General features: G+C 42.8%; 1 protein-coding gene across 2 annotated transcripts in view; it reads right to left on the bottom strand.

The window, feature by feature from the left end:
- The window catches only part of LOC134137888 (gamma-aminobutyric acid receptor subunit rho-1), a 38351-nt gene that overhangs the window by 7115 nt on the left and 5111 nt on the right, over nucleotides 1-26125 (bottom strand). The window contains exons 2-5 of one of the 2 annotated variants that reach the window (XM_062571027.1): nucleotides 12528-12581; nucleotides 9014-9120; nucleotides 7492-7559; nucleotides 2114-2337 (exon numbers count right to left, since the gene is read on the bottom strand). In XM_062571027.1, the coding sequence (XP_062427011.1) occupies nucleotides 2114-2337; nucleotides 7492-7559; nucleotides 9014-9120; nucleotides 12528-12581 (453 nt within the window). The remainder of the gene's footprint in view (nucleotides 1-2113; nucleotides 2338-7491; nucleotides 7560-9013; nucleotides 9121-12527; nucleotides 12582-26125) is intronic. The other variant, XM_062571028.1, reaches the window with a different exon arrangement.

The raw sequence follows: 26125 nt of genomic DNA, 5'->3' as shown, positions 1-26125 counted from the left end.
ATCCAGAAATTCATGGGCCCTGATGAGATGCACCCACAAGTGCTGAGGGAGCTGGTGGATGTCATTGCTAGGCTGCTCCACTCTCCTTCATCTTGGAAAGGTCATGGAGAACAGGAAAGGTGCCTGAAGAGTGGAAGAAAGCCAATGTCACTCCATCTTCAAAGGGGCAAGAAGGAGGACCCAAGAAATTACAGGTCAGTCAACCTCACCTCCATCCCTGGAAAGGGGATGGAACAGCTCATTCTGGATGTTGTCTCTAAGCATGTGGAGGAAAACAAGGTGATCAAGAGTAGTCAACATGGATTCACCAAGGGGAAATCCTGCTTAACCAATCTGATAGCCTTCTATGATGTAATGACTGGCTGGGTAGATGAGGAGAGAGCAGGGGACATTGTGTACCTTGACTTCAGCAAGGTTTCTGACACTGTCTCCCATAACATCCTCCTAAAGAAGCTCAGGAAGTGTGGGTTAGACGAGTGGACAGTGAAGTGGATTGAGAACTGGCTGAAAGGCAGAGCTCAGAGGGTTGTGATCAGTGGCACAGAGTCTAGTTCGAGGCATGTAGCTGGCAGTGTCCCCCAGAGATCGGTACTGGATCCAGTCTTGGTTCCTGCCAGCAATGCCTCTTTGCCTTATATGTGTGATTAACTTGTATGCGTGACATTGAACGTCATGAAACCTCATGACATTCAATAAAGGCAAGTGCAGGGTCCCGCACCCAGGAAGGAATAACCCCATGTATCAGTACAGGCTGGGGACTGACCTGCTGGAAAGCAGCTCTGTGGAGAAGGAACTAGGAGTGCTGGTGGACAACAAGTTGACAATGAGCCAGCAATGTGCCCTTACAGGCAAGAAGGCCAAAGGTATCCTGCGATGTGTTAGGAAGAGTGTTGCCAGCAGGTCAAGATCCTGCCCCTCTCCTCAGCCCTGGGGAGGCCTCATCTCGAGTACTGTGTCCAGTTCTGGACTCCCCACTACAACAGAGACATGGAGCTCCTGGAGAGAGGCCAGCAGAGGGCTACAAAGATGATCAGAGGGCTGGAGCATCTGCCCTATGAGGAACAGCTGCGAGAGCTGGGCCTCTTCAGCCTGGGGAAGAGAAGACTGAGGGGGGATCTTATCAATGTCTACAAATACCATAAGGGAGGGTGTCAAGAGGATGGGGACAAACTCTTTTCAGTGGCACCAAGTGATAGGACAAGAGGTAGTGGGCAGAAATTGAAGCACATGAAGTTCTACCTGAATATGAGGAGGAATTTCTTTCCTGTGAGAGTGACAGAGCACTGGCACAGGTTGCCCAGAGAGTCTCCTTCTCTGGAGATATTCAAAGCCTGCCTGGATGCAACTCTGTCTAACATGCTCTAGGTGATCCTGCTTGAGCAGGGAGGTTGGACTAGATGATCTCCAGAGGTCCCTTCCGACCTCAACCATTCTGTGATTCTGTGACAACTGCTTTGGACTTTTGTTTATTTTAAGACATTGCCTTTTTCCTTACATTGTGCCTTATCTCCTTTGCAATGCCTTGCAGTGATCACACCTTGCTTTTCCATGGTGAGTTCCCTCAAGGAACTGCAGTACGCGGCTGGTAGATCACACACACAAGACAATGAGGCATTGCTGGCAGGAACCAAGAAAATCGCTTCCTGCAAAGGGCACTTAATGAACTGGCACAAGTTACTGTCAGAGGGACCCAGATTTTCCTTCCCACTGGCTCTAGGCTAGTGAGGTCCAGCAGGCAATGGGAATGTGGTGTGTTAGGAGTTGCAAGGGGGATAGAGAAGTCACACAGATTAGGAAATCCCGCTCTCAAGGCAGACAAGCGGGAGGGACAGCAACTGGCTAGAGGAAGGTGACACAAACTGTTTCCTAGGAATGAAGTTTCAGTCCTGACTCTCACTCTATTTATATAATACTGGCCCAGATTGCCTCCTTGTGCACACACGCATTTTTATTATGATAACGGAAGGGGATTTTTCCTCCTGATCACAGCAGCTAGTCAGTACATTTATTTATTTATTCATAGCATGAAGCCATACAAAAATGAAATACAGGAGGAACCTATACTTTCACTCTCATTTCACTAATAACTAGCACTGATTGAATGCAATTTTACCTGAGACTATAAAGTACCTTCCCGTCTGGTTGGACTCGCAGCATGACATTATCAGTGGTGGTGTCGTGGATGAAGGAACGCTTGGAGTGGACAAAGAACATGTCGGGGACCCAGATCTTCTTCACAAGCCGGCCGTCAAACGTCATGCTTTGGTTGTTGGTGCTCGGGAAGGACAGCCTTTCGTCTTTCCAGTAGTGCCTCAGATAAAGGGTCATGGTGAAGTCCTGAAATAGACAGATTTGTATTACAACTAGTATCTTATTGCCATAGGCAAGTTTGGAGATCCTCTCTCCACCTGCCTGCAACGACTTCTCTCCTCTGGTACCAACAGTAAGTTACGAAGCACAGTTCCTGAAGTCATATCCACTCTCCAAGGTGCAGTGGCCAAGTTCAGCTGTAGCTTGCTTGCTCCTCAGGTCAAAATGACTTACTAGGTTCAGAAATCAGAGGCCTGCAGACGTCGGATCAAACACTGTGTTCTCCTGTCTGTGAGCCACTCCAGGGGCCAGACAGGAGAACACACCAAGGCAGTGGTAGGTACTGTGAGCTACGAACCACTTAACCCTCCAACCCCCTGATGACGTATTTCGGGAGCTGACTGTAAAGGAGCAAATGTTTACTACCTGAGCTGCCCCCACCACTCCTCCAGAAACTGCCTTCACCCAGGCAGCTGGCAGAAGTCACTGAAATGCGGGAGCTCTTCCTCCATCACAGCAATGGCAAGGGCACAAGTCTTAGGGTTATGCAAAGAAGTCATGGAGTCTCAGCCGAGATCCTAATGGGCTTATCAGGGGAGCTTCTAGATGAGATTTGCACAGGGGAGAGATGGTGTTTGAAGCCTACAGAAACCCAGAGCTATCAGGCTTTCCCAGGACATGATTTTCCTCTCCTCCCATCAGAGGTTATCATAGCTGGAGGCAGATCCCCACATGACATAGACTGGCACAGCTCTTTCGCTATGACTGATTTATAACAGGAGAGAGCAGGCTCAAACTCCGTCATTTGTTAAATCTTTTTATTACTGCCTTTTCCCCTTTTTCTCTTGACCTAGAGAGGTTTTCTGTATTTGGCTGAAATTTGGAGGGTTTTTTTTGCTCTTTCTCCCCACATATTGTACTCTTAGATCTGGTGTATGTTTCTTCTTTTCTAGCTCCATTGTATTTTCTGGATCTGACCATAGAAGCACATATGCTTGCATTTACCTTACTTATTTTGAAGGATCCCCCACATAGCTGATGCATTAAGCTCATGCATACATGTCTTTAAGCATGGGGTTGTACAGTGTAACATAATATATTGCCCATAAAATGAGGGAAAAGTGTCTAAGACTGACCAGTCTGCCATGGTACCTGAGTCAGGGCAGTTAAATGGGTTTGGGCTATTTTTTAAAAATTATTTGTCATTTTGATTTTTTCCACAACACTTTCCAATCCCTTTAAAATACATTTTTTTGCAATTTGCTTTCAGAAGTAGTTTATTAATCCAGGCTATGCTAGTACTACACTGGAGGTCAATATAATTCCAGAAAATGTTTTACATTGCATCCATCTGAAGCTTCCCAAAACCACTGACCATGTCATTTCTTTCTTTTTTCACTTCTTTCTTTTATTTTGGTCCATTCTATAGCATTCTTTAAGATTTTTTTCCTGTATACAGATTTAAAGAAAATCATTCAGGGAAACCTTTTTTATTGACTCCTAATTGGCTATTATCTCCTTTAAACAGAAATAAATTAAGTTAAGCCTCATTTTCTTGCATAAACATTTGCGTTTATGGTTGCTGTGGAAAAATCAAATATTTTCAGCTCTCATTAGAAATGATACATTAGTCCTAGTTTTCTGCTATTCAGTTGGGAACCACAATATTTTGTAATGTGTCGTCTGAAATTGCCCCAACCAACAACCATGTAATTTCTCCCTCTTCTTTTGATCCATTTCTCAGAGACATTATTTACTCTCTTGCTATTTTTGCAAACAAATTTCCAGTTTTGGGTGGGGTAACAATTTTTTTTCTACCTTTCCTCCAGACAAAACAGCTGCCCTGCACAGCCCACAAAAGCGGTGTTCATTTCAGAGTCAATTGCCCATAATAGATTGCTATAAATTTTAAAATTAATTAGACAAAAAATATCTGATTTTTGACATCCTAAAGAAATTTTAAAATGTCATTTATGACTTCCTCACTTTCTTGTAAATATTCAGAAAGTAAGAGAAAAGGAAAACTTGATATATTTACCTCAGCAAACTGAAATTTAGTACACAGCGAAGAACTCTGTAATTGATATGTGTTCATTCAAAAAGCAGACAGCAACGATCTTGCAAAGCACTATGGCCTTTTTATACAAAGCTGCCTGTGTTAAAAAGAATTGATTCTGCCATTTAAAGTCTTTCTCATCATTATTCTGCTAACAGCCAAAATTGACTCTGATTTTTTTTCCCCCGAGGCTATAAAGTACTTTTCCCATGTGACTGGGGGTTGTAGCATGATGCTATCTACAGCAGCAGCAGGGAGAAAGGTGTTTTAGAAATGTCGGCCTGGGTGGCTCTGACTGGCCATGCAGCAGCAGCCCAGTTGGCACTGATGGGACAGGCTCATGTTTCTTCCTTGGAGACCTAGGAAGGGAGGAGGGGACACTGTGAGGAGTAGTGGCAGCATTCAAAAACCAGGGGAAATACCCCAAAATCATAAGGTTTGCTTAAAAATAGAGCTTTTATTTTTTTTTTAACTTTGAAATTGTGACTATTGAGTTCTTTCCTTTTGCCTTTGAGTGTTCAAGCTTTTTGGAGGCTCTCTGACCACCTTCACAAACTTCCCCCGCAGCCACCAAGACTGGGAACACTCTAGGAGAGGCGAAAGCTGAGAGCTCCCACTGCTTAAGGTCAGGGCACAAAGAGCGCTAGAAACATGGGAGGTGGCTGGAGGCCTTCCAATGAGTTGGGGTAACATGTGCGCACAGACAGACTCGGTGCAGCCTCCTCACGCATCCTGGTATATCTCAGCTTTGTAACCCTACTGCACCTTGCAAATGGTGGAAGTCCAAGCTGACTCCAAATATCCCAGCGCATGCAAAAGCTAGAATTGCATGGTGGAGGGACATGACCAGGGTTATAATCCCACAGCAGAGTGTAAGTTTGATGCTGGCTAGACGTGATACAGTATGATACTCCGTCTGTACAAGGATTTCTTGTCCATGGCAGGGCAAAGCCAGGTGGGTGAGCTTGCACTGTTGGCAGTGCTGTGAGCTGTCCTGTTTGGTTCAGCCCTGGACATGAGCAGGATGTGCATGTACGCACATGCAAGCTCACACACGCACACACGCACGCACATCAACACAGAGCTGCCTCCTCTCAGTTGCTGCCTCTCATCGGGGAAGGACATACTGATAGCGGCTACCTGGCTACTTCTATGCTGTATGGGGCAAGAATAAACATTCGCTGACGTTCAGCAGAGCCTGACTCACAAATTTTGAATCATATAGGTCAGCAATACTGAAACCTCTTTAGGCTGGATAGGAGTGTTTAATTCAGCCACATGCTAAGAGAAGTCAATTGGAAATAACCAAATATGCTCAGAAACCTCCCATGAAGGATCAGAAACCTTGCTGGGTGAAATATTCCCATCAAATGGCTGAATGATTCTATTTTTTTCTGTCAGACCAAGGGAGAGACAAAGATTCTCTCTCACCTCACTGATTCCCCCACTCATCCCACACACTGCACTTTTATGTCAGCTTTCTCACAAATTAACGGCATGGGACCAGTGCCAAAACCACGGACGTCAGAGGGACTCTGCTGTTGAGGTAAGAGGAGCTTGGCTGGCCACAGACCACAGAGCAGGGACATTACACCTGGTGGGCAACAACCTGGACGCAGTTAAGTGAGAAACACTGACTGTGCTGCCGCAAAACTGTATTCCTGGTTTAGACATGGGAAGAGGTCAGATGAGAGCGTTCTAGCCCTATAGCAGTCATTAATTAAGAATGCAGAGAAGTTTGAGCTTTCTGTGAAATCATTAAACTATTAACACATTCGTTGAAATAGCAAAAAATTTCAAAAAGTATTTTGTATTGGGCTGTAATTATTTTTTTTTCTTACAAAGCAAAAACTGAGACATTTTGAGACTGCAGAAATGATCTGACAGGGTCAGTCTGAAAAGCTCTGTGTTTTGAAAGGATTCATAAAACTGATGTAGATCTTGCAGTGTTATATGTGGGACCATCTCCCATTCTCCTTCTGTGTTCCTACTCCCCTGCATGGCTGGTTATGTCATGCATGTATGATGTAAAGTATTTCCAAGAAAAATCTCTTCCAGAAGTCATACCCTACTTTCAGTGGTGTTTTGTGACAAAGAAAGCTTCTAAAACAAAAATCATAGAGGTCAAAATCCACAGCACTTTCAGAGTATTTGAAAATTGACAGTTTTCACATTACTAATTGCATGGTGGATTGGAAATGAAGGAGGAACATTCAGAAATGAATTTAGCCTGTGCAGAATGCCACCATCAGTCCTGACTGTCCCTGAAATCCTGCTTTACCGTCAGTGCAAAGATTAAGGGAAAGTCCTACGTAGCCTTATGTTGGTCCTCTGTACACAGCAGGGGCGATACAACTGCTAATGAACCGCAGGCAGATTCTAGAGAAACTTCTGCCCTTAGAAAACTTTCAGCCTCTTGCAGCTGTGCACTTCCCAAGGGGATGAGTAATTTGACCACAGAGAGAGCCTGTCTTTTGAGGTGACATTTAAATGACAAGCTCCTCTGTTCTCACCGCAGTGCTATGGCAAGATGGGTATGCTGTCACTGTCATGTACAGACTGCTGCTCACTCTGGCTGCCTTGCAGAGAGCAGAACTTACCAGTCTGACCCAGCGTTGCTCTAATGGCAGCTACGCGACTTCTGGTTTGGAGCTAGCTTGCCCCTGACCAAGCTCAGTACACAGGTGAAACCAGATTGCACCTGCAATGTATCGCACAAAGTGTAATAAAACTAACACATTAATTGTTCTCCTCTCCTCAGAGCTTTCAAATCTTATCACTTCTTAACAAAACATAAAAACCCAAATCTTTTGAGGGTAATTTTGGCAGTGCTGTGTCATTTTCTCCTAGAGAAAATAAAAGGTCTGTTTAACTTTTCTTTCTTTTGCTTGGAGACATTTAGAGAGAGAAAATAGTAGTTTGAGGTCAGTGGAACTAATTGTTGGCAGATCCTGGTCAAATACGTTGCCTAGAGAGTTTGTGGAGTTTCCACCCTTGGAGCTATTAAAAACTTGACTGGACATGGTCCTGGGCAACCTGCTCTCGCTGACCCTGCTTGAGGAGGAGAGTTGGACTAGAGGATCTCTAGAGGTGCCTTCCCACCTCAACAAAGCTGTTATTCTTACCATATCCACTTCAGAAATGCTATCCAGACTTTCAACTTGGACATCTACCCCAACTGGAATTGCAGGGCCTGGAAAAAGTCGAGAAAGTATAAACTTGGTGAGACAAGGTAACCATCTGATTTTCGTATCTTAAAGATAAAAATTGGTGTTCAGTCTAGAAAAGAAACAATAGTAAACTAACTGATTCCAGTGACTGGAATTCGTAATAAAAACTTAATAACAATGAAAATCAGCAATTAGACTAACTTATTCCTGACTTCCCCTCCACTATATTGCTTTTTACTGTTACATTTTCTAACAATCAACATACACATTTCTTAGGCTATAATATGCTTTGCAATGCTTTCAAAATGCAGAAAATCTTGGTGGAGCTGCCTGATTCTCAGTATAGGATGGGATCTTCTTTCTAAACTTGTCCTTCAAAATTTAAAAATAATGACTGTAGTGCTTAAGTCAAGGATTGACCATCCTCCAGCATATCCCACTCACACAGAGAGACATGGAGGCGCAGTTGAGAGGATGTGGGAGAATTATTCATAATTTTTCCCTCACTTCCTCTGCTCCACTTTCAGACTAATAGGATCCCTGAGAGCTACTCCACTTATTTTGCTTTTACGTCATTCGGTGTTTGGCTGTGGATGAGAAGGCATGAGGGCTGCCTGTGAAAGAGGCTCTGTTACACAGGCACATGCCACGGGGTCTGGGATTCCTGAGGAAAAGGGTCAGGCTACGATGGGACATAACAGGGATTTTATTTTTTCTCCCTCCTCCAGACCTTGACCTCTGGCAATTACAGTACAGGAGATCTGGCAGACAAACAATGCTCACTTTAGTGGATGGCTATGAAACTAAAACCATTTTAAATTAATTGAACATGCTGGTATTTTGTATATTGAGCATTTAGCAATAAAATCTTCTTCCTATCAGAGAATATAATGGTATCCTGGATTTGAATGACCATCTGTCAGCCAGAAAGGGCAGATAAATTACAACATTCTTTAATCCTATAGGTTGAAGAAAGCATGTTCTCCTTAATCCATTTCTCTAAAAGCTTAGCTTGCCGTAGCATGCAGCCACAAAACTGTGAGCAAAGTATTAACACACGGCATTCAAAATATTTTCTTTCTTATTGTAAATGAAATGGCCAGATCTGTAAATATGGTGCAACATTTGATTTTGCACAAACGTTGCAACAAAGTCCTAGAATTCCTGACATCTAGGAATAAATGTAAGATGTTCTAGTTGATTTTATCAGAATAAATTGTCATTGAATACCAGGAATATTAAATTGCCTCTATTCATGTTTCCATGCCTTTGGTTAAGCTATTTATTCAGTGAAGGAGGAAGGTTATTTCAGTGCAACCCTATTCCCTCACATATGTCATGAATCCATGACACAAAATAACAGAAATTAGAGACAGAAAAGGCTCTGCTTTGTTGATCTGCTTGTTGATATAACTTTTGTTACAGTATTAAAAAGTTATGATGAAGAATACCACTGACAAATGGGCATGTTTCATACCTCCAAAACCTGGTCTCATGCTGAAGTCATGGTCATCTATTCGCAGCAGCTGCTCTGACTTTGTCAGTGGAGATTTGGTGATGTCAGGGCTTCTTTTTAGAATTGGGCTACCAGGAGGAGAGAAACAGAGCTATGAGTCCTGATCAGTGCCTCTAAATATGCTATTTCACTGCAGTCCTAAAACTAGAGCCCATTCTTGCTCATTTGCCTCTTAAACCATGACTGAGTGATTGCTTGGAATAGGTGGTAGCATGTCATCAAAAAATAATTCTTGTATTCAATATTCAGTGCTTAGATAGCTATGGTAAAGCTGGCAGGCAGATAAAACATTTGTTTTGTGACTTTTGTCTCTGTAAAATTATCTGTGTATCTAATACTGTTTGGATACAAACATTCAAATGTGGACTAGAAAAATAGTGTGCAGGAGTAAATGAGGAAATGGAAATGCAGGGAAGCTTTTCTGACAATGATTTATGACAAGGCATGAGGACAGGAATTAGGGAAACAATATATCAAATAAGCTGCTGGCTGTAACCCAGGAACAAAATGGAGATAGGCTGGGAACCACGCCAGGAGGCAGCCCCCCCAACCCCCCATAGCTTGGGATAAAATGATTAGCTCCTGCCCCAGATTTCAAATGAGAATTAAAAGGAGCATTAAAGACTGGAGAGTTTGGAAAGGGTCATTCCAGATGCTGGCAGAGTCACATCAAATGTTGGGTGGAGGATGGTCTGCTCATCCTCTGAATCCACCTCTGAAAGTGAAAATAATGTTCAGCCCTGTAGCACAGGGACCTGGATTGTAGTTGCAGCAGCTCTTTTATAGCTCTGTAATGTAATTAAATCCTTGTTGCACTCTGAGATAGCCACATGACAGCTGATAAGACAGCATGAGAACTCAGAAAAGGGAGGAAAGATTTTGCTGTTTCTGAGTTTGAAAAAAAGATGATATGATCAGAGGGACACTTGCCTGAATATATAGAAAACAAGTCAAAAATAGATCAAACAAAACCATAGTAATAAAGAAACTTGATGGGGAATATTTTCCAAAGATAAAGTTTTTCATAAATCAGATTACTTAATCATGCTGTATTTTCTCATAGGCTGATGGACAGTCATACCACAGGAATCCAATACAATAATCTACTTCGATGTCCTGTCTTACAGAAGCTAGAAGCGTTAATAGTGACTCTGCTGTCAAACCCATAGCTTTACCTGAACTATAGAGCATTTTAGAAAGGTAGTCAGTCTGAATTTAATGATTTCTAAGGGTGAAGAGTTCACTGTATCCATTGGTGAGTTCTTCAAGTAATTAATTATCCACATGGAATTTTAAAAGATGCCCCCTGCTTCTACTTTAGATTTCTTTAATTCTGCCTCTGTCCACAGCATCTTGCCCCTATTTTGTTACATAGAAGTGACCTCACAAACCAGATGTCTATAAGTCAAAGCAAAACAATTCCTAAATTCTGTCTTGGCTACAAGAAATTCACTGCATTTCTTTCCTGTCTTGATGAAAAGCATGTGTCACAGAAGCTGGACCATTCTCACAGCTCTTATCAGAGTCTTTTTCTCTTTGTCAACATCCAGAAAAAAGTAGATGAACCTGAGGAATAAAGTAGCAGGCTTAGGGTGCAGTTAAGTAATTCAAAAATGCACTTCCATGCCCCTGGTGTTTAATAACAAAGTATTTGGCTATGAGCCATAGTTGTCTAGAAATGACCAAGAGGAAAGGGGGCCGGAGGTATATCAGAAAGAGACCTTCTGAGCTGTGAAAAGACTCATGTGGCTGTAGCGTGCATTAGGTAAGGTTTATATTCAGCTGAGACCCAGGAGTGTTTTTAACAGGTCATTGACTTGATCTTAGACATTTGTGTGTAGATTTGATCACCAATGACAGCTCTCTCTGCAACAAGCAGAGGGAAGGATGAGCAGGGCAACGCAGAGCCTGGGATGGGAGAGGGGTTAGCTTAGCAAAAGGAAAGCTGAGAGGGAATGTGTCTGCTCAAATGACGCTGGCATGAAGGAATGTGAGGTGAAAGGACCAGTCATATGAAACAACAACATTGGCACAAGAACAAACTGAACTGTGCAAAACAATTATGAATAAATCCAGGGTCAAAATTAAAATGTTTCTATCTCAACAGAACAGTGAGGTTCTGCTCTCCTAAACCAAAGTTTGGAGGGGCTAGTTCTTGTGTTTGTGTCAGAGAGACGGTTCATGCAGTCATCAGTGATGAAATCTGAGGACTCAGGGAGTCCCTTCCCTTCCTATGATTTTAGAGATTGAACGTAGTTCCTCAAATATCATATGCAGTGATATTTATACTTCCTTACTCATTGCTTCTTGTGCTCATACTGGGTGGACTTCACGGGTTAACCCCCTTCTAAAGGACCACCTTCCAAAGTGTGGTCTCATCCATTGGGACCTATGTGCCTTGCTGCTAATGACCTTGCATTTAGCCATCAAAATGCATGTTGTTAAGCAATTTGGGACCTAGATTTCTTAGTGGGATTGACAAAAACTGACAGTTATTTGCCTCTCCACTAAGTTTTACATTGCTTATAAACTTCACTGGCAATTGTTTCATGTGTTTTTTCAGCTCACTATGAAACATACTGAATAGCCCTGGGCAGGTAATAGATTTCTTCACATTCCTGTTGTAAACAACACGCTAAGTAACCGGCTTCCATCTACCGTGAGCTCCTGAGACACCAGTTCACTGGTTTTAATCTATGGATACGTTATCTATTTATATGAATTGGCTAGTACTAGCTTTTACAGGTCTCCTAAGTCTAAATCAAATACTTCACAGACACCTGGCTCTACGGTATCAACGCTCTGAGCTTTGCCTATCACTGCTGTAACCTCCATACCAAACAGTTTCGTTGCAAGTATACGAGGAGAGGGGGGAACAGTTTAGAACTACATTCATATTCTTAAATAAGATTTTTTTTTCCTAAGTCTTATCTTATAATCATAGAAATGGCACTGCTCGGGACAGATGATGGGAGGGCTTTTTTGCATTCCCAGTTGTTATTCACACGGTTTGTGGTTGTGGTGATTTTTATTTATTCTTCCTGTCGCAGGAGGGAACTAGTCAGTTTCGAACAGTATCTCTGACAACGGGGATCACTTTTGCTTGCCTTAATTTTGGCCTGTTTTGAAATACCCCTATTAAAGTGGCTAATTTTTAAAATTAAAAAAGATACATGTTAGATGTATAAATTATATATGAAAATATAAGGATAGGAGAAAAGTATTCTTATCTTGAGTAGTGATTTTATTAATTTCTGGTAATGGAAGAAGGAATAAATGCTTTTTTATTTTAAATAAAACTGTTACAAATGGCTTTTTTTTTAAAAAAAAAAAGGTTAATTTTCTTTTTTTTTTTCACTGACTCTAAAATTTTTCCATTTCGAAGTTGGTGACGAGGACAGAAACACAACCAGAACAGGAACGGTGCCGGGAGGGAGCCAGGGCCCGGCTTGGCGGTGCAGGGGGCTTCGCCTACCTGCCTTGCTTGTGCGCCTCGCCGGGGGCTTCCCGCCTCTGCCTCTGCAGCCGGCTGCGCGGAAAGGACCGGGAAAGGGAAGGAAAAAGAAAAAAGAGGTGAAACACCCTGTCACAGAGAGCAGTCACCTTTCCAGATCAAGCCGTCAGCAGCACGAGGAAGAAAAGAAACGGCCGTGGCTGGGTGGGATGCACAGGACGCCTTGTCTTTTGTCAGCCTACAAACATCCTTTGAACCTTTTATGTTTTTTACCTTTTTTTGACTGTTGTGTCTTTCCCAGGTATGATGTTCCCCAAAACAACCGACGGTGGGGGACTGCGAGTGCCCCGAGCCGGCAGTGGCTGGGGAGGTTGAGAGGTGTCCGGTGGCCTGATCCAGAGGCCAAAAGAATGGCAGATAAAAAAAAGGCTGGAAAATGCTGTTTTGGGTTCCTGGCCAAAGGACCCAGAAATATGGATCACATTCGTGCCCCCGCAGCCGAGGCCAGCTCTTCTGGGGGGGGGGGGGCTCAGAGGTTGCACGTGGTTGAGGTGGGCTCTAGCTGCAACACCCAGCACCTTTCCTGGCAGAAGAAGCAGAGTTGAATTTGAAAGGATGGAAGCTTTCCCTTAGCTTTTCTCACTTTCTGACTATTGGGATATCCCAGGCCACAGGGCCTTTTTTTTTATTTTGTGTAAAGAAATAATGAGAGAAATAAAACTCTGTCTGTGTGTGTGTGAAATCCCCCAAGCAGAGAGTAAGAGTATCTTGTAGGACAGTTACACAAGTATTTTGTTGCTTGGAACTTATTTTGGACACTCAACTCTTCTTGTTCAAAAAGTGAGTTTTGGAGGACCACCGTCAGCTTGAGCAGAAGGGTGCGAACACCAGGACCCACCTGGGCAAGCACACTCAGCTGTTCCTGCTGGCAAATGGGGATTCACTTCCTTAGAGAATCTGAGTCTTTTAGAGATAAGCAAAGCTTGTGAGCAGGCCATTCCAGTTATACAACCCCTCAGCTTTCAGTTGTGCACTTCACAGAAAAAAAAAATCTAAAATAATCCATATTCTTGTGGTGCTTGATCTGGTACACAGACACTCAGTATGAGGTAGCAAGTAGCAGATATATGCAACAACACACCTGTAGTGAGAAGAAACTCCCAGCTCCAACAAACCCCACCATCATAAAGACACTGTTACAATATGCCTGAAAGACAAGTTCCAGGGAACTGTCAGCCACGTGTGGCTGACAACCGGCATGTTCAGCTTCAATCGGTGGCCAGTAGTGAACTGCCTGTCTGAATCATGTGTGTGTTAGTATTAAATGTTTACCAATATACAGCTTGATATTAAAATAAGATTCTGTAGATGGAGACAATTCACACTGAAATAAATGTTCTGAACCATGCAACAATATTTATGGGGACTTTCATCTTTTCATGACAGGTTCATGGGCATAGAGAAGTATCTAAACTATCTGCTGAATAAGCTAGGAAAGGAAAGGAAAATGAGCTTTGGAGAGGAGAAGTTGAATGTGATCCAAATTCCCAGGAAACTTCAAGAAAACAGTTGGCTCTACCAGCTGACGTGCTTCACAAAGAAGGGCTGACTCTGCTGATGTATGTAATCTAAGCATGATGTCTCAGCTGAGCAGACAAGGCAGCCCTGAAGGAGACAGAAGAGTAGCTGTGGTAGGGTAGCTGAATACAGAGATCTTTCCAGTTTCAGCTTAATGTCTGTAGATAATATATGGGGCATTTTCACTTCAATTTCTTCACCAATGTCTATAAACTTTTGCCAAAAATAAATCTTTTTTTTTCGTCTTAACCAGGGAAAGGTGACAAGTTGAGGGTGAATTCATAATCTAATAGTGTCATCAAAACCTTGTGTCAGTCTGATGAGCTCCATCTTCACACCTCTCTTTTCCCCTCTCGAGGGGGATCTAACAGTTTTGCTGGGGGAAAGCACCCAGGACTGACACCCAGAGATGAATGAAATGTCCACAAGGACAGAGAGGGGCTAATTCCTGATAGTTTTTCTGAGGTATCAGGTTCAACTGCATCTAGTTAGTCTTCCTAAAAGAAACTATGCCCAACCAACCTAGAATCAGACATGGGTGATACTGACTAGTTTTCTATTTAAGACTTACTTGGTCTTCAAGAGGAATATATCTAATGACAGACCTGATTTTCTTAGATTTCCTCTAAAGCTTTTCTGTTGTCTACTTTGCAGATTCCAGGGAATTTCTGATTTTGTGACAGCTGCATTTGTAGCTATTAAGAAGTCCTCTCACCTTAGACTAATACCTCCATAAAACATCGTGCAGCTGTGCACAATCCATGCCATTCCTATGGGTCGCACTTTACAGCATCCAATCTTAGCTGGCAGATGTGAGAAACTGTGCATTGGAGCTAAGCTTCTGTAGTCTCCTGTGTGGTAACTGTTGCTTGAAAGGAGATGCTCTGGCAGGCTGCTTATCATAACCAAAATTTCAGCCACAAATTAGCCTGACTGCATTTGGCATATGGTTACTGTTGGAAGACTAACACACTGGTCTTGCAAAGAACCCTTCTCTGCAATCCAGAAAAGGTCTTGCCTGACCCTAGAGGCTACATGACTTCTGTTCATATCCCATCGAGACTGCTGTGGGATCTCGGCAGATGTGGCTGTCTCTGCTTAGCCAATGGCCACCTTCTGCATCTTGCACAGTCTCAGGATTGCCTGGCGTCAGAGATGCACCATGCAACAACTCTGACCCAGAGGAGCATGCAATCCCATGTGATAATTTCAGACTCTGTCACAAGCTGTATGGCAGCATGGTTATTTGGCATTCTCGTGGGGACAAGACAAGTGACAAACCCTTTAAATGTACAAATCCTGACTTGATGATTGACAAAAGAGCATAGCACTTCAACAGCCTCAGTTGGTAATCGTTTGTTTCTGCTCATGTAGGGAAAGCCTATGTACACACACTAGCAAAGACAATACATTATCAAAATAGAAATACAATCTACTCAAAGTGACAAAAGAATAGGAAAAAGTATGTGTGAGCAGTTCTCTTTATAGCATTGAATCTACTCATTAGAGGAAATTCATTATTTTCATGAGAGGCAAATATTTTCAAAATACTCTGGGGGAAAAATAAGAGAAATTGTAGAAATACATGTTTGTATTTTCATATTGTCTCTCAGCTGACTGTCAAGAAAGTCCCTGACCTTCTCAGGTGTTTGGCCAAAATTTTATTTAATCACTAAATGAAAAAGTAGTACTTTTACCAATGTAAGTATTAGTTTAAGAGTAAAAATAACATTTTAAACATTTAACATTTCTAAGCCAACTTTAAAATTTTAAGAAATTTGTTTATCTCTGTAATAAATACTAACTCTAGACAACTCTACTAATGAGACTTCTTTTTGCCTATTAGCCTATATTTCAAATCCTGCTCTTGAGATTTACAGAGGGAAACCTTCTTTTCTAATAATGATTGTTACTACCCAAGCAGCATCGCCCCTTTGGTGAGTGGAGGCCAAACTTCGGACCTTGCAGGGTAGATTTCCCCTGGGCTGAGAACTCCTGAAGCCAATGGGGAAAAACAATCTTTCTGGTGCTAAGGAGAAGCAGACAAACTCTATATATGGCCAGATGGGGAATGGGCGCACTGGGCTGTGCTGTCAACTCACTCTGAAGTGAAGCATTTGCCAAATTGAATTAGTTTCTTTCCAGAATCCATTCTGTATTTCCCTGAGGAGGACTAGGAATAAAACTGTATGGAGATGATCATCTTCCAGAGCTTTGGCCATGCAGCACCATTGTTATTCCAAGGAATGGATCCTTTGCACTGCATCTCTCCAGGACCTCAGATACTATGGAGCAAAATACTCTTGCTTTAACAATTGCTTGCAAACATTTCATCTTGCCCTCAAGCCCCAAGTTTTGAAAGGTGTGAAAATTTGCACATTCCTTACTCTTTTCCAACCTACATCACGTATCCTTTGTGTATACTCGATTTTGCTTAACAGCTCTGATTTTGAGGCTGTTTTTCCAAAAAGAAAGGTGCTGCTGTTGAGCACTTACTGTGCCAACTTAATCTAGAGTTTCTGCTTCCTAATACCTGGTCCATACTGCAGCTCTCAGCACTGCAGGGTCCCACCTCACCATTCCTAACGGCCTCCCTCTGTCTCGGGGTCAGAAACCAGTAAACCTCCCTTGCTCCCGCTAGCCATCATTGTATGGTCATTGCCTCCTCCACTTGCAGCCCCATGCGGCTACCCATGGAGGTGTGGGGCTGCCACCCCAGTTCTTCCCGTGAGGAGACTAACAACGGGGCAATTAGGCTGCACAAAAGCCCCAAGACCTGAGGTCGAGAATGGAAACTGCAATCTTCTGCCTTGCAGGTACACACTTGAGCCGCCTGCTGACATGTCTCACTGCTGCCCTCTTCTAGTCACCCAGCCGTCAGGAAGTTATTTCACGTTTCAAGCGTAAGCAGATTCTGGCAAAGATCTGACCTACTTACAGGTCTTCAAAATGCCCTAGTAAACCTCTGATTGTTTGGGAATAACGCTGGTATTCAAACAGGGAGATTGGAGGCCACCTTCTTGTTCTTTCTGGTTTTCATTTCTCTTTAAAGAGTTTATCTAACACTTCATGTTGGTCCTGAACCTATCCTGTCAAAAGAGCCACCAAGGCATGGCCTTGTAATTCATGGCAGCTGAATACTCTTCCTTCCTTACACCTGGCAAACCCACACGGTACCTCTTGTTCCTTCTGTGTGATTCTCCACTTCTAAACTAAGCTTTATTTCTACATCACAGATCAGCGTAATACGACCATGCTCCAGCCACCACAGCAGACTGTTCGCCTGTGCTTCAGTTCACCACCTTCGCTCCTTTATGCCAATCTCATTCACCTTTTCAGAGCTCTGAAGTCACTGCACTTCCCCCGTTTTTCTGCTTCCTTCTACAGTGCCAAGACATTTTTACCTGCTGCCACTCATTTCTCTAGTTACTGTGATTTGAAGCCCTGTCTCCGTCTGCTCAATAGCTTTTCTATTCCAGTTTCTGAAGAGTGTTCTGCTGGCTGAATGATCAATGGCAGCTACATTATGGGACCCAATTAGCCTGCCCATTCTGGCTGTGGATCAATCGCAGGTTGCTATGCCTTCTTCTCCATGCAGCTGCTGTCCATAAGTGCTTGCACCAAACAGCCTGCAGTCAGGAGCTTCGGTCCACAGATTGGTCACAGATTGCTCAGCACGACTGCTTGTCAACGCAGCCACGCACCACGGCAGGATTGCTCCTGCCTCCACTTGGATAACAGGCTGTTTTTAAAATAAACTAATAACTCCTGAGGTAAAACGCAGTGAATAATGAACAACTCTTTTCTTCCATGTCAATATTTAACTCCTAATAGTTACAGTGCCAAAAGGCATTTCATGGCTCATGAAGCTCACTGAGACACTTTATGAAAAAGCAACCAACATCACTGAAGCAGACTTGCATTTATTCGCAGCTCTCTCTAATGCATTACTCGAACAGTTCTCAGGCCCCTGATGGCAGCTGGGGTGATGCGCTCTCCAAAGCCATGTTTATTCCCTCAGATTCTCCCACTGCTTCAACGGATCTTGTATTATCACTGTCCCAAAGGCTGAGACTTACTGGCTGTGGGGACCTAACCGTAAATTGTGATTGCTAGGGAAAAACCATTCACCCAAGACCAGATTTTCACAGAGCTATATACACAAAGCAATAGGCATTTAATCCTTTGCTAAAGAAATCTGAGATTTACTATGGCATTCATAGTCCCTCCAACTCAGCAGAGAGGGCTCTAGAAGTAGGGATAACTATGTCTAATTTTTAAAGAGACAGTCCAAGCAGAAAATCTGAAGGCCTCAGCAGGCATTTGTGAATGCCCAGCTACACAGGATATGCATCAGAGAAATGTCAGGTGCACATTTGGAATGTGTGCCAGGGAACTCAAAGCATTTTGAATGCAACCATGCAAGTACGAGACAGGTCACTACCCATTTTGGTGTTTTGATTTACAATTACTAATGCAGTTTATATTTCTTATCTATAAATCATACTCTGTGTTTTCTCTATGTAAGGAAATATGCCAGTTATAAACTGGCCTATCTTACGATCTTATAGTCTTATTAGGATTTGGAACATTTCTTCCCCAAAGGATGAAACCAAAATATGAAAAGTAAAATTTGGGGTCTATTCCTGAAGAAAGGGGTAGATATAAGTTGCTGAGATGTAAAATAAGGGAGTAAAGAGGAGTACCCAGTGATTTAGCCACTAGCCTAAAGTGTGGGAGGGTGATGGGGGCAAAGCAAATTCCTCAGGTACCTCTGTGAAGGATGTCTCTGGTGTAGTGAAAATGTCTGAACTGACTCTGCACAGACCGCACTGGATTTGGAAGCAGAGGAGCCAGATTCACATGACTTTTCCTGAGTTTGAAGGGGGATGTTCTCAGGGACCAGTACAGATGGGTTTAATAGGTCAGGCTAGCACTAGCCTGGAAATCCTGGGGCTAGCTAGCACACGGGGACATGCCTTCAGTGTGGGGACATGCCTTTGAAATGGGGACTCTCAGTGTAAGGACAACTCTTTGCCCGTGTCGGGCACTGTGGGTTTTGGACGATAAAAATAGCTCACTTCCATATTCAACAATTAGAAACGATTTAGTGTGTTATAATTATCAAGTTTGCAAAATGCTTTATGGTCTTTGTATGTCAAACTCAAAGCGAGTTACCTGATAAATCGTTAACATATGGGAATTTCCAGAAGGAATTGGTTCACTCATCTCCACAAGAGAGACATCCAACACTGCCTAAATCAAGATTGATTGACATTTTTTATTAAAAAAGGAAAATTACAGTAAATTTGGGGACACTCTGTTCTCTCCACCCTTTACGGTATTCTTAGATTTGCAAAGAGGATGGTAGATCAGAGAAGAGATGTCAGATCCGATCCCATCTCAGGAAATTTTGTTTATACGCAATGGTGACATACTTGCTGCCCCTTCAGTCCCTTGCATCAGTGCAACATTTTGGCCATGGGCTAAGGGCAGCAACTGAACCTGAACCGGCTGCCCTGAGTAGAGGCACCCTCTGCCATGGAAAGCTTGGCAACCAGCAGCTGCGAAAGAGACACCCTGGATACCCATTCCCTCTCAGCTTATCATCTCATGCATGGATAATGTTCCCTAGCCCTTGTCTGGTGCAGAAAGACTGTAGACTCTCCCTCACTGTCCTCTGACACCACTATATACTTCATTTTGTCAGATACAAGCCTCTTTCTGTTATAAGCTCATGTAGTAATTTCTGAAACTCATACTGTGCTGTGATGCAGATGATCTACAGCCTATCCTACACCGATGCAAGGTGAGGGCGGGTGTTGAGGTTGCTGAGCCCGATTTTGCTGAAGCCGGTGGCCATTTTTATTTAGAAAGGGGGTTCTGAAGAAATTGATTAAGAAATTAATGAAATTAATGAAAATTCCCTCATCTCTGCTAGCTGCATTATCACGCTTGGCTCTAGGTTCCCTGTCCCTTATGGAGCAGCCAGCACACGCTGCAGCCAGACCACGGTGGGCAGCTTGTGTAGTACCTCAGATCCTGCACCCCTCTCGTTGCACGGACCTTATGCCACACCAGGCAGGGAGACTGCAGGAGCTGTCTACTTCTCAGTTTCCCTGTAAAACCACAGCTGGACAAGGCACTGAAGAACTTTTTATGAGGTAGGAGCTCCAGGAGAGAGCAGAGGAGATTAACCTAGCTTTCTGCAGAGGACAGAGCCTTGCAGGGGGGAGGACACGCTAATGGGAAAGGCAGAGATGCAAAAGCAGAACCTTATATAAAGGCCAAAATGTAATATATTCTGTGGTTAAAAAAAAGGGGGGGGGGAAAGTTATTTGCTGTAGAAGGCATTCTTATCCAGGAAAAGGGGAAAAGATGGACCTTTTAGGACTGCCCTGGGCCGAACATACTGTTGCAACAATGATGAATACAGTACTGAGCCTTAAAAGAGATTACTGTACAAGATTATTAACAGATTAAGTTAACTATAGTTATGCTTAAATATTTGACAAGCTTTCATTTGCTCCTCTGTTTTATCACTAGTTAATGACTTGGGTTCATATATCAGCATTATGCTAAACCAGAAAGCAGACTGGCTGGTGTCAAGCAAGGAAATAGAGTAGAGGTGGGAAGGAGCTCAGTGAGATGTGGTTTGTAGATGTATTACACTAACATACAGAAGGTTTCTGCAGAGAAAAAGAGAGGCAGGGGCAAAGAAAGCTTGAGTCTGCAGAAGACCCAGGCAAGACTAAAGAGAAAGGAAGATGCTGATGGGGGAAATGGGGACAGAGAGAAACGCTGGATAACACCAGAGAGAAAGTTGTCAGAAGTAGCAGAAAGGAGAGGTCAGGCTCAGAGGGCGCCTCCTCATTGCACAGTGAAAGTCCAGTGGTACAGAGATACCCGGGCTGTTCTGGGTGAGTAGGGTTGCCTGCTCGCCTGAGACTGGCATTGGGCAGAGGTGACACCCGGCCCGTGGACAAGTGGTGTGTCACCCTAGGGCCTCGCTGGGCTATCAAGCCCTCTTGCATGCAGGTATGCAGGCTGCTGGCTGGGAACGAGCCCGGCCTCTCTGCCTGGCACTGCCTGTGGCGGACGTAGCCAGGGGATGCCTTTCCCTTCTCTGCCCCAAATGAAGGAGAGGGGGCTGGGAACAGGGGGACCACAAAAAGTTGCCAAGATACATCCCTTTGACTTGCAAATGAATTAGGAAGACCTTAACCACATGAAGGAGATGCCAATGCGTAGGCGGTGCAATGGGTCTGAGTGAAGACTCGGAGGTAATCCAGAGCCTAAACGAGTGCTTTGAGAAAGAAGAAAAAGTGAGGTAGGGGAACCAGGAGAAAAAACATCCCATACCTGAGGGAGGATAGAACAAGCTTACTGAGGGAGGAAGCTTTCCTTATCCAGCAGCATACACAGCAAGAGTTTAAATTTGCCCTTCCTTTGTTTTTTATCTGGACATGAGCACTAGCAAAAGAAAAAACATTTAAGCAAAGTTATACATATTGATTATGGTTGTACAAATAAAAGCTCAGCCTTCCCATATGTGCCAGAAATTGCATCCAGAGGGTTCATGTTTGTTCAGTTTTGTGTTACATAAACTGAAAAGGGACTGAGAGAGCAGAAGGAGCATCACTGAGGTCTGTTCTGCTGGCTGGAGAAGCAAGCAAGTATGGTGCCAGGAGAGAAGTACATAAATAGGAGAAATGGATGGATGAAGGGAAGGACAGCGACTAACCAGCTAATGCAAAAAGTGCTGAAATGTTTAATGTCTGCCTCGGTCTTCAAAGAAAAGTTAAATTGTGACCAGATAAATGTGTCAGCACAGTGCAGAACAGGGAAAAACACCTTAAGGAGCAACTAGAAAAATTGAATGTGTTTTGCAACAGAATTTTTGACAGTGTAACTGTCTGCCTTAGTGTAAGTAGGGAGAAAAGTAGATTTCATTGCTAAACTAGTGAAATACAGTTTAGGAAACTGCGACAGTGAGCATGGCTGAAAGGCCTTAGTTAGAGGAACTACCATGATTTTGCTGTCAAGCTGGGAAGACATTTTAAACTAGATTTCATAGATTTCATCCTGGATTCACTACTGGTCAATATATTCAATAGTGCTGCAGATGACAGTAGTATAAAACTTGTGAATGACAGCATGCTTGAAGGGGATACAGACACTTTGGGGAGCAGGATCAGAAACCTGATCAGCAACCTCAGCACATTCGAGAAATGGTCTGGTATCACTAAGATGGACTTCAGCAATTCATCTACAACTACATGGAGTACAGAAAAATAGTTGTACAGATACAGAATAGGGAATAAATAACTAATTAGCAATACTACACTTGTTTTAGTTCCTTCCTTATGGTAGCGAAAACATGTTCTTTTTATAAGGGCAATCAAAACATCAACAGTTGAGATTACTTGCACTACCAAAAATGCAGCATGGTAGCAATTCCATTCTTAGAGAGACGTTAAGAAATACTCGTATTTATGCAAGACCAGGGATAGATTAAAATAAATGAACTAGGTAGTAACAAGTCGCTAGGATTTCACTCATAAGAAAGCCAAATAAGAAGCTGCCAAACTATCATTTAAGGTGGCCTTGGAGTCAAAGGAATGAAGGGTGACAACAGTATTCTGATTTGAAAAAAGAATTCCAAATGCAATCCAAGGTATTACAGACTTCTGCACTGGAAAAATTAGCTACAACTACAGTAAAAATTACTAAAAGTAGACAACAAATAAATATCATATACATTGAAGAAGAGTGAGAGATGTTTTGACTTTTCTTGAGGGATGTTATGCCCTATAAAGGTAATAGGGTTTTCTAACAGAGTTAATGACCACATGTATAAGGTCAACATGATCCTATCTAATCCAGATGACATAGTATACTTGGATTTCCAAAAAGATTTTGACAGGTCCTTTCTAAAGGCTTGTAAAGAGATCAAGCTGTCAGAAAAAGGAATCCTCATGTGGAAGATTATAAAATAGGAAATAAAGGGAATAGTGGACAATTTTCCTTATGAAGTAAGGTCGTCAGTATAGTCCTATGGGAACTGTATTGTTCAGTAAGTTTATAAATGATTTTGGAAAAAAAAGTTAAGTACTGGGTAATAATATTTACTGAAGATACATAGCTGTTCAAGGCAGTCAAAATTAAAAGTGAAGGTGAAGAGTAGGAACTTCATGAAGAGCAGGGCTTCATGATACCGACCGATGTAAGATAAAATGGCAGCACAAACTTAGCATTAATAAATGCAGACCAATACATATTGATTTGCACTTTATATTTTCACATTTCTCAATGTACTTTCAGAAATGATATGAAGATAGATACACACCAATGACCTCTAAATTAGCTGTTACTGTTTAGGAAGCAGGTCTCAGTATCAGTATCATTGTAGCTACTTCTTTGTAAACATCTTAATATTCCACAGTGCTCAAAAATATAAACATGGTGGTAGGTAGTATTAAGAAAGGAGCAGCAAACTAAATAGAAAATATTTAAATGCTGCTAGTAACTCCAAGGCATGTCCACATCTCACATATCCAGTACCCTTACTATAAAAAAACAGAGCAGAGCAAGGGGAGCGAGCCAAGGCTGGTCGGGGATGGAGACTGACTGCCAAACAGACCGAATGGAGCAGGGCTCCTAGGTGAGGAGAGAGACAACTGCAGAGTGATATGACAGAGTTATATAAAACTAGAAGTGACATGATGAAGATGAATAGGAATTCATTGCTCAAGAGTTTTCACAACACATAACAAAGAGAAGAAATGAAAGGAAGTACACTAACATAGTATATCATAATGCGGTGAAATTCATTCTCATAGAAGCCGAATGCTAAAAATATGAGTGAATTTGAAAGGTGAACAGGCAGTTCATATTAAAAAAGACCAGCAGAACCATTTTGCAGAAGAACCAATCTGTGACTCAGGAGATCCAAAAGCTGGAGGCAGAGAAGCTGTACCTGAGAAAGGTCCGTCTAGACGTGTCCTCTTTGTTCTGTTCTCTTTACTATCAGAAGCTTTTGGAGACAGATGCAGAGCTGGTGCCCCTCTGGCCAGTAGGCCTGTGCTTCTACTGTGTAACATAACATTATAGATGATTAGCAATCTGCAGCCTTCCTTCAGCAACGTGACTGAGGTTGTGGCAAAACTGGCCCCTGGCCACACAAAAGAAAGACTTAGCACATGTTACAGAGAAAAAAATGATGGGGCAATAACTTGGCTACACCATTCAGATTTTTCTTTCTAATTCACCTCTTTGCCAAATGTTGACTCATAGTGGACGATTCCTAAATTAAAAGAAAAAAATACACAAGATGAGATGGAAATAAATGGTGTAGGTAGTGGGATAGGAAGGGTAGGATGGATTTGCACGTACACATGGGCCTATAGAATTGATGATTCATGGCTTATGGAGCACAAGCAAGAAAAAGCTTGTGGCAGAGCTGTGTGTGCAGATGTGTTCCCAGCTGTGCACAGCAGAAACTCCTCTCTCCCTGGAACTGGACCACACACAGGCCCTGTGAGAGTCCACTCCAAGCTGTTGGCTTGCTTCTCTGCTTACAACAGCGTGATATCCTCGGCATGGCAATCACCTGCTCCAGGAGTGATAACTAATAAAAAAAATTTATATGTACTCAGTATGGAGAAATCTGCCTTGGTATTGTTGGGTTTGCCCCTTTTTTTCTTTTTTTTTTTCTTTTTTTATTTTCTTTTTTTTTGTTGTTGTTGGCTGCAGGTAGTTTTTTAGAGCCTGTTGTGTCTCCTCACACCAGCTCATAAACTGCACTGGAGTAATGGTAGACTAGAAGACAATGTGAATTTTCTGATCCTAGGCAAGTTATATGGTAGCAGCATTGACTGGTGATTTTATCATCAGTGGTACAGTAATTTAATGGTACTTGGGTCTACAAACTTAGCTACAGAAGAAGAGGCAACCTTTGGACTTGAATCACTTGAATAAAGATAGAAAACTGCATGAAGAGTGTAGACCCCCAAAAAATTTAGAAAGGATGAAAGGAGGCTGGTGATAATGAGGAAAGCAGAATGTATCATTCTTACAGAAGCATCAGTTGCAATGGCAACAAAAGCAAAGAGGGGAGATTTGTGATTGGGTTGTGAGAAAAGACACAGGATTTCTGTGAACTCGAAGAAAGTTATACAAGATTGAAGTTATGTGAAAGAACAACAGAGATGGAAAGAAGAAATGAGAGAAATGACAAAGGAAAAACAAAAAGTAAGATAATGTAGGATTAAGGATAGGAGCACTGTTGGAGAGAAGGAAAGGATTTCTGGCAAGTGGATGAAGAGGTAGGACAGCCAGCCAAAATGACTGCCAGAGGAGAGGACGAAGCTGTCAAATAATATTGAGTAAGAAGCAGCAGGAGAAATCCTGACAGGGAAGCCTGGCTTTGTGACAGGAGAAATGGATGTAGCTGGGAGCAAATAAATGAGGCAGGTGAGGAGGAGGGCAGAGGAAGCCCTCAGAGACAAAAAGGAGAGCGGGCAAGATGTAGGAGGGGAGCAAACTTCAATGGGGGAAAGAAAAGGAGGAAAGGATGGAGGTGAAAGGAGGCATGGAGATGAAAGGATGGAAAGGAAAAGCAGGTTACCGATAGAGGAGATGGAGACAACACAGCTGCACTGGCCTCAAGCCCTCACTGGGCCTCTTCCTGCTCTTATGATACCCAGTGCTGCCAATGCATATGCTAATCTTAAAAAACAGTGGCTTGGGAGCTATGGGTGCTCAGTGCCCCACTGAATCTCGCTCACTGCCGACAATGTTGCTCGTATGGGCAATGCTTTTATGGGGCAGCAGGCTTATCTTGCACTCTGAAGATCTGCTCTAAAGACAGCTTGCATTAGTAAGTCTTCCTCATGCAAATAAATGCTTTCAGGATCAATCCTTAGCATAAGATACAAGAGCAAAACTCCAGGACTAGAGAACAAATAAAGGATTACTGGAAGGAAAAAGGAAGAATTCCTCTTAGGGCTCTGGGATGATTTTGTAAGGCCAGAGAAGAC

Source organism: Rhea pennata, chromosome 3 (assembly GCF_028389875.1).
Source record: "Rhea pennata isolate bPtePen1 chromosome 3, bPtePen1.pri, whole genome shotgun sequence".
Lineage (NCBI taxonomy): Eukaryota > Metazoa > Chordata > Aves > Rheiformes > Rheidae > Rhea > Rhea pennata.
The sequence above is the reverse complement of the archived record's forward strand: the minus strand, read 5'-3'. Positions and strand labels throughout refer to the sequence as shown.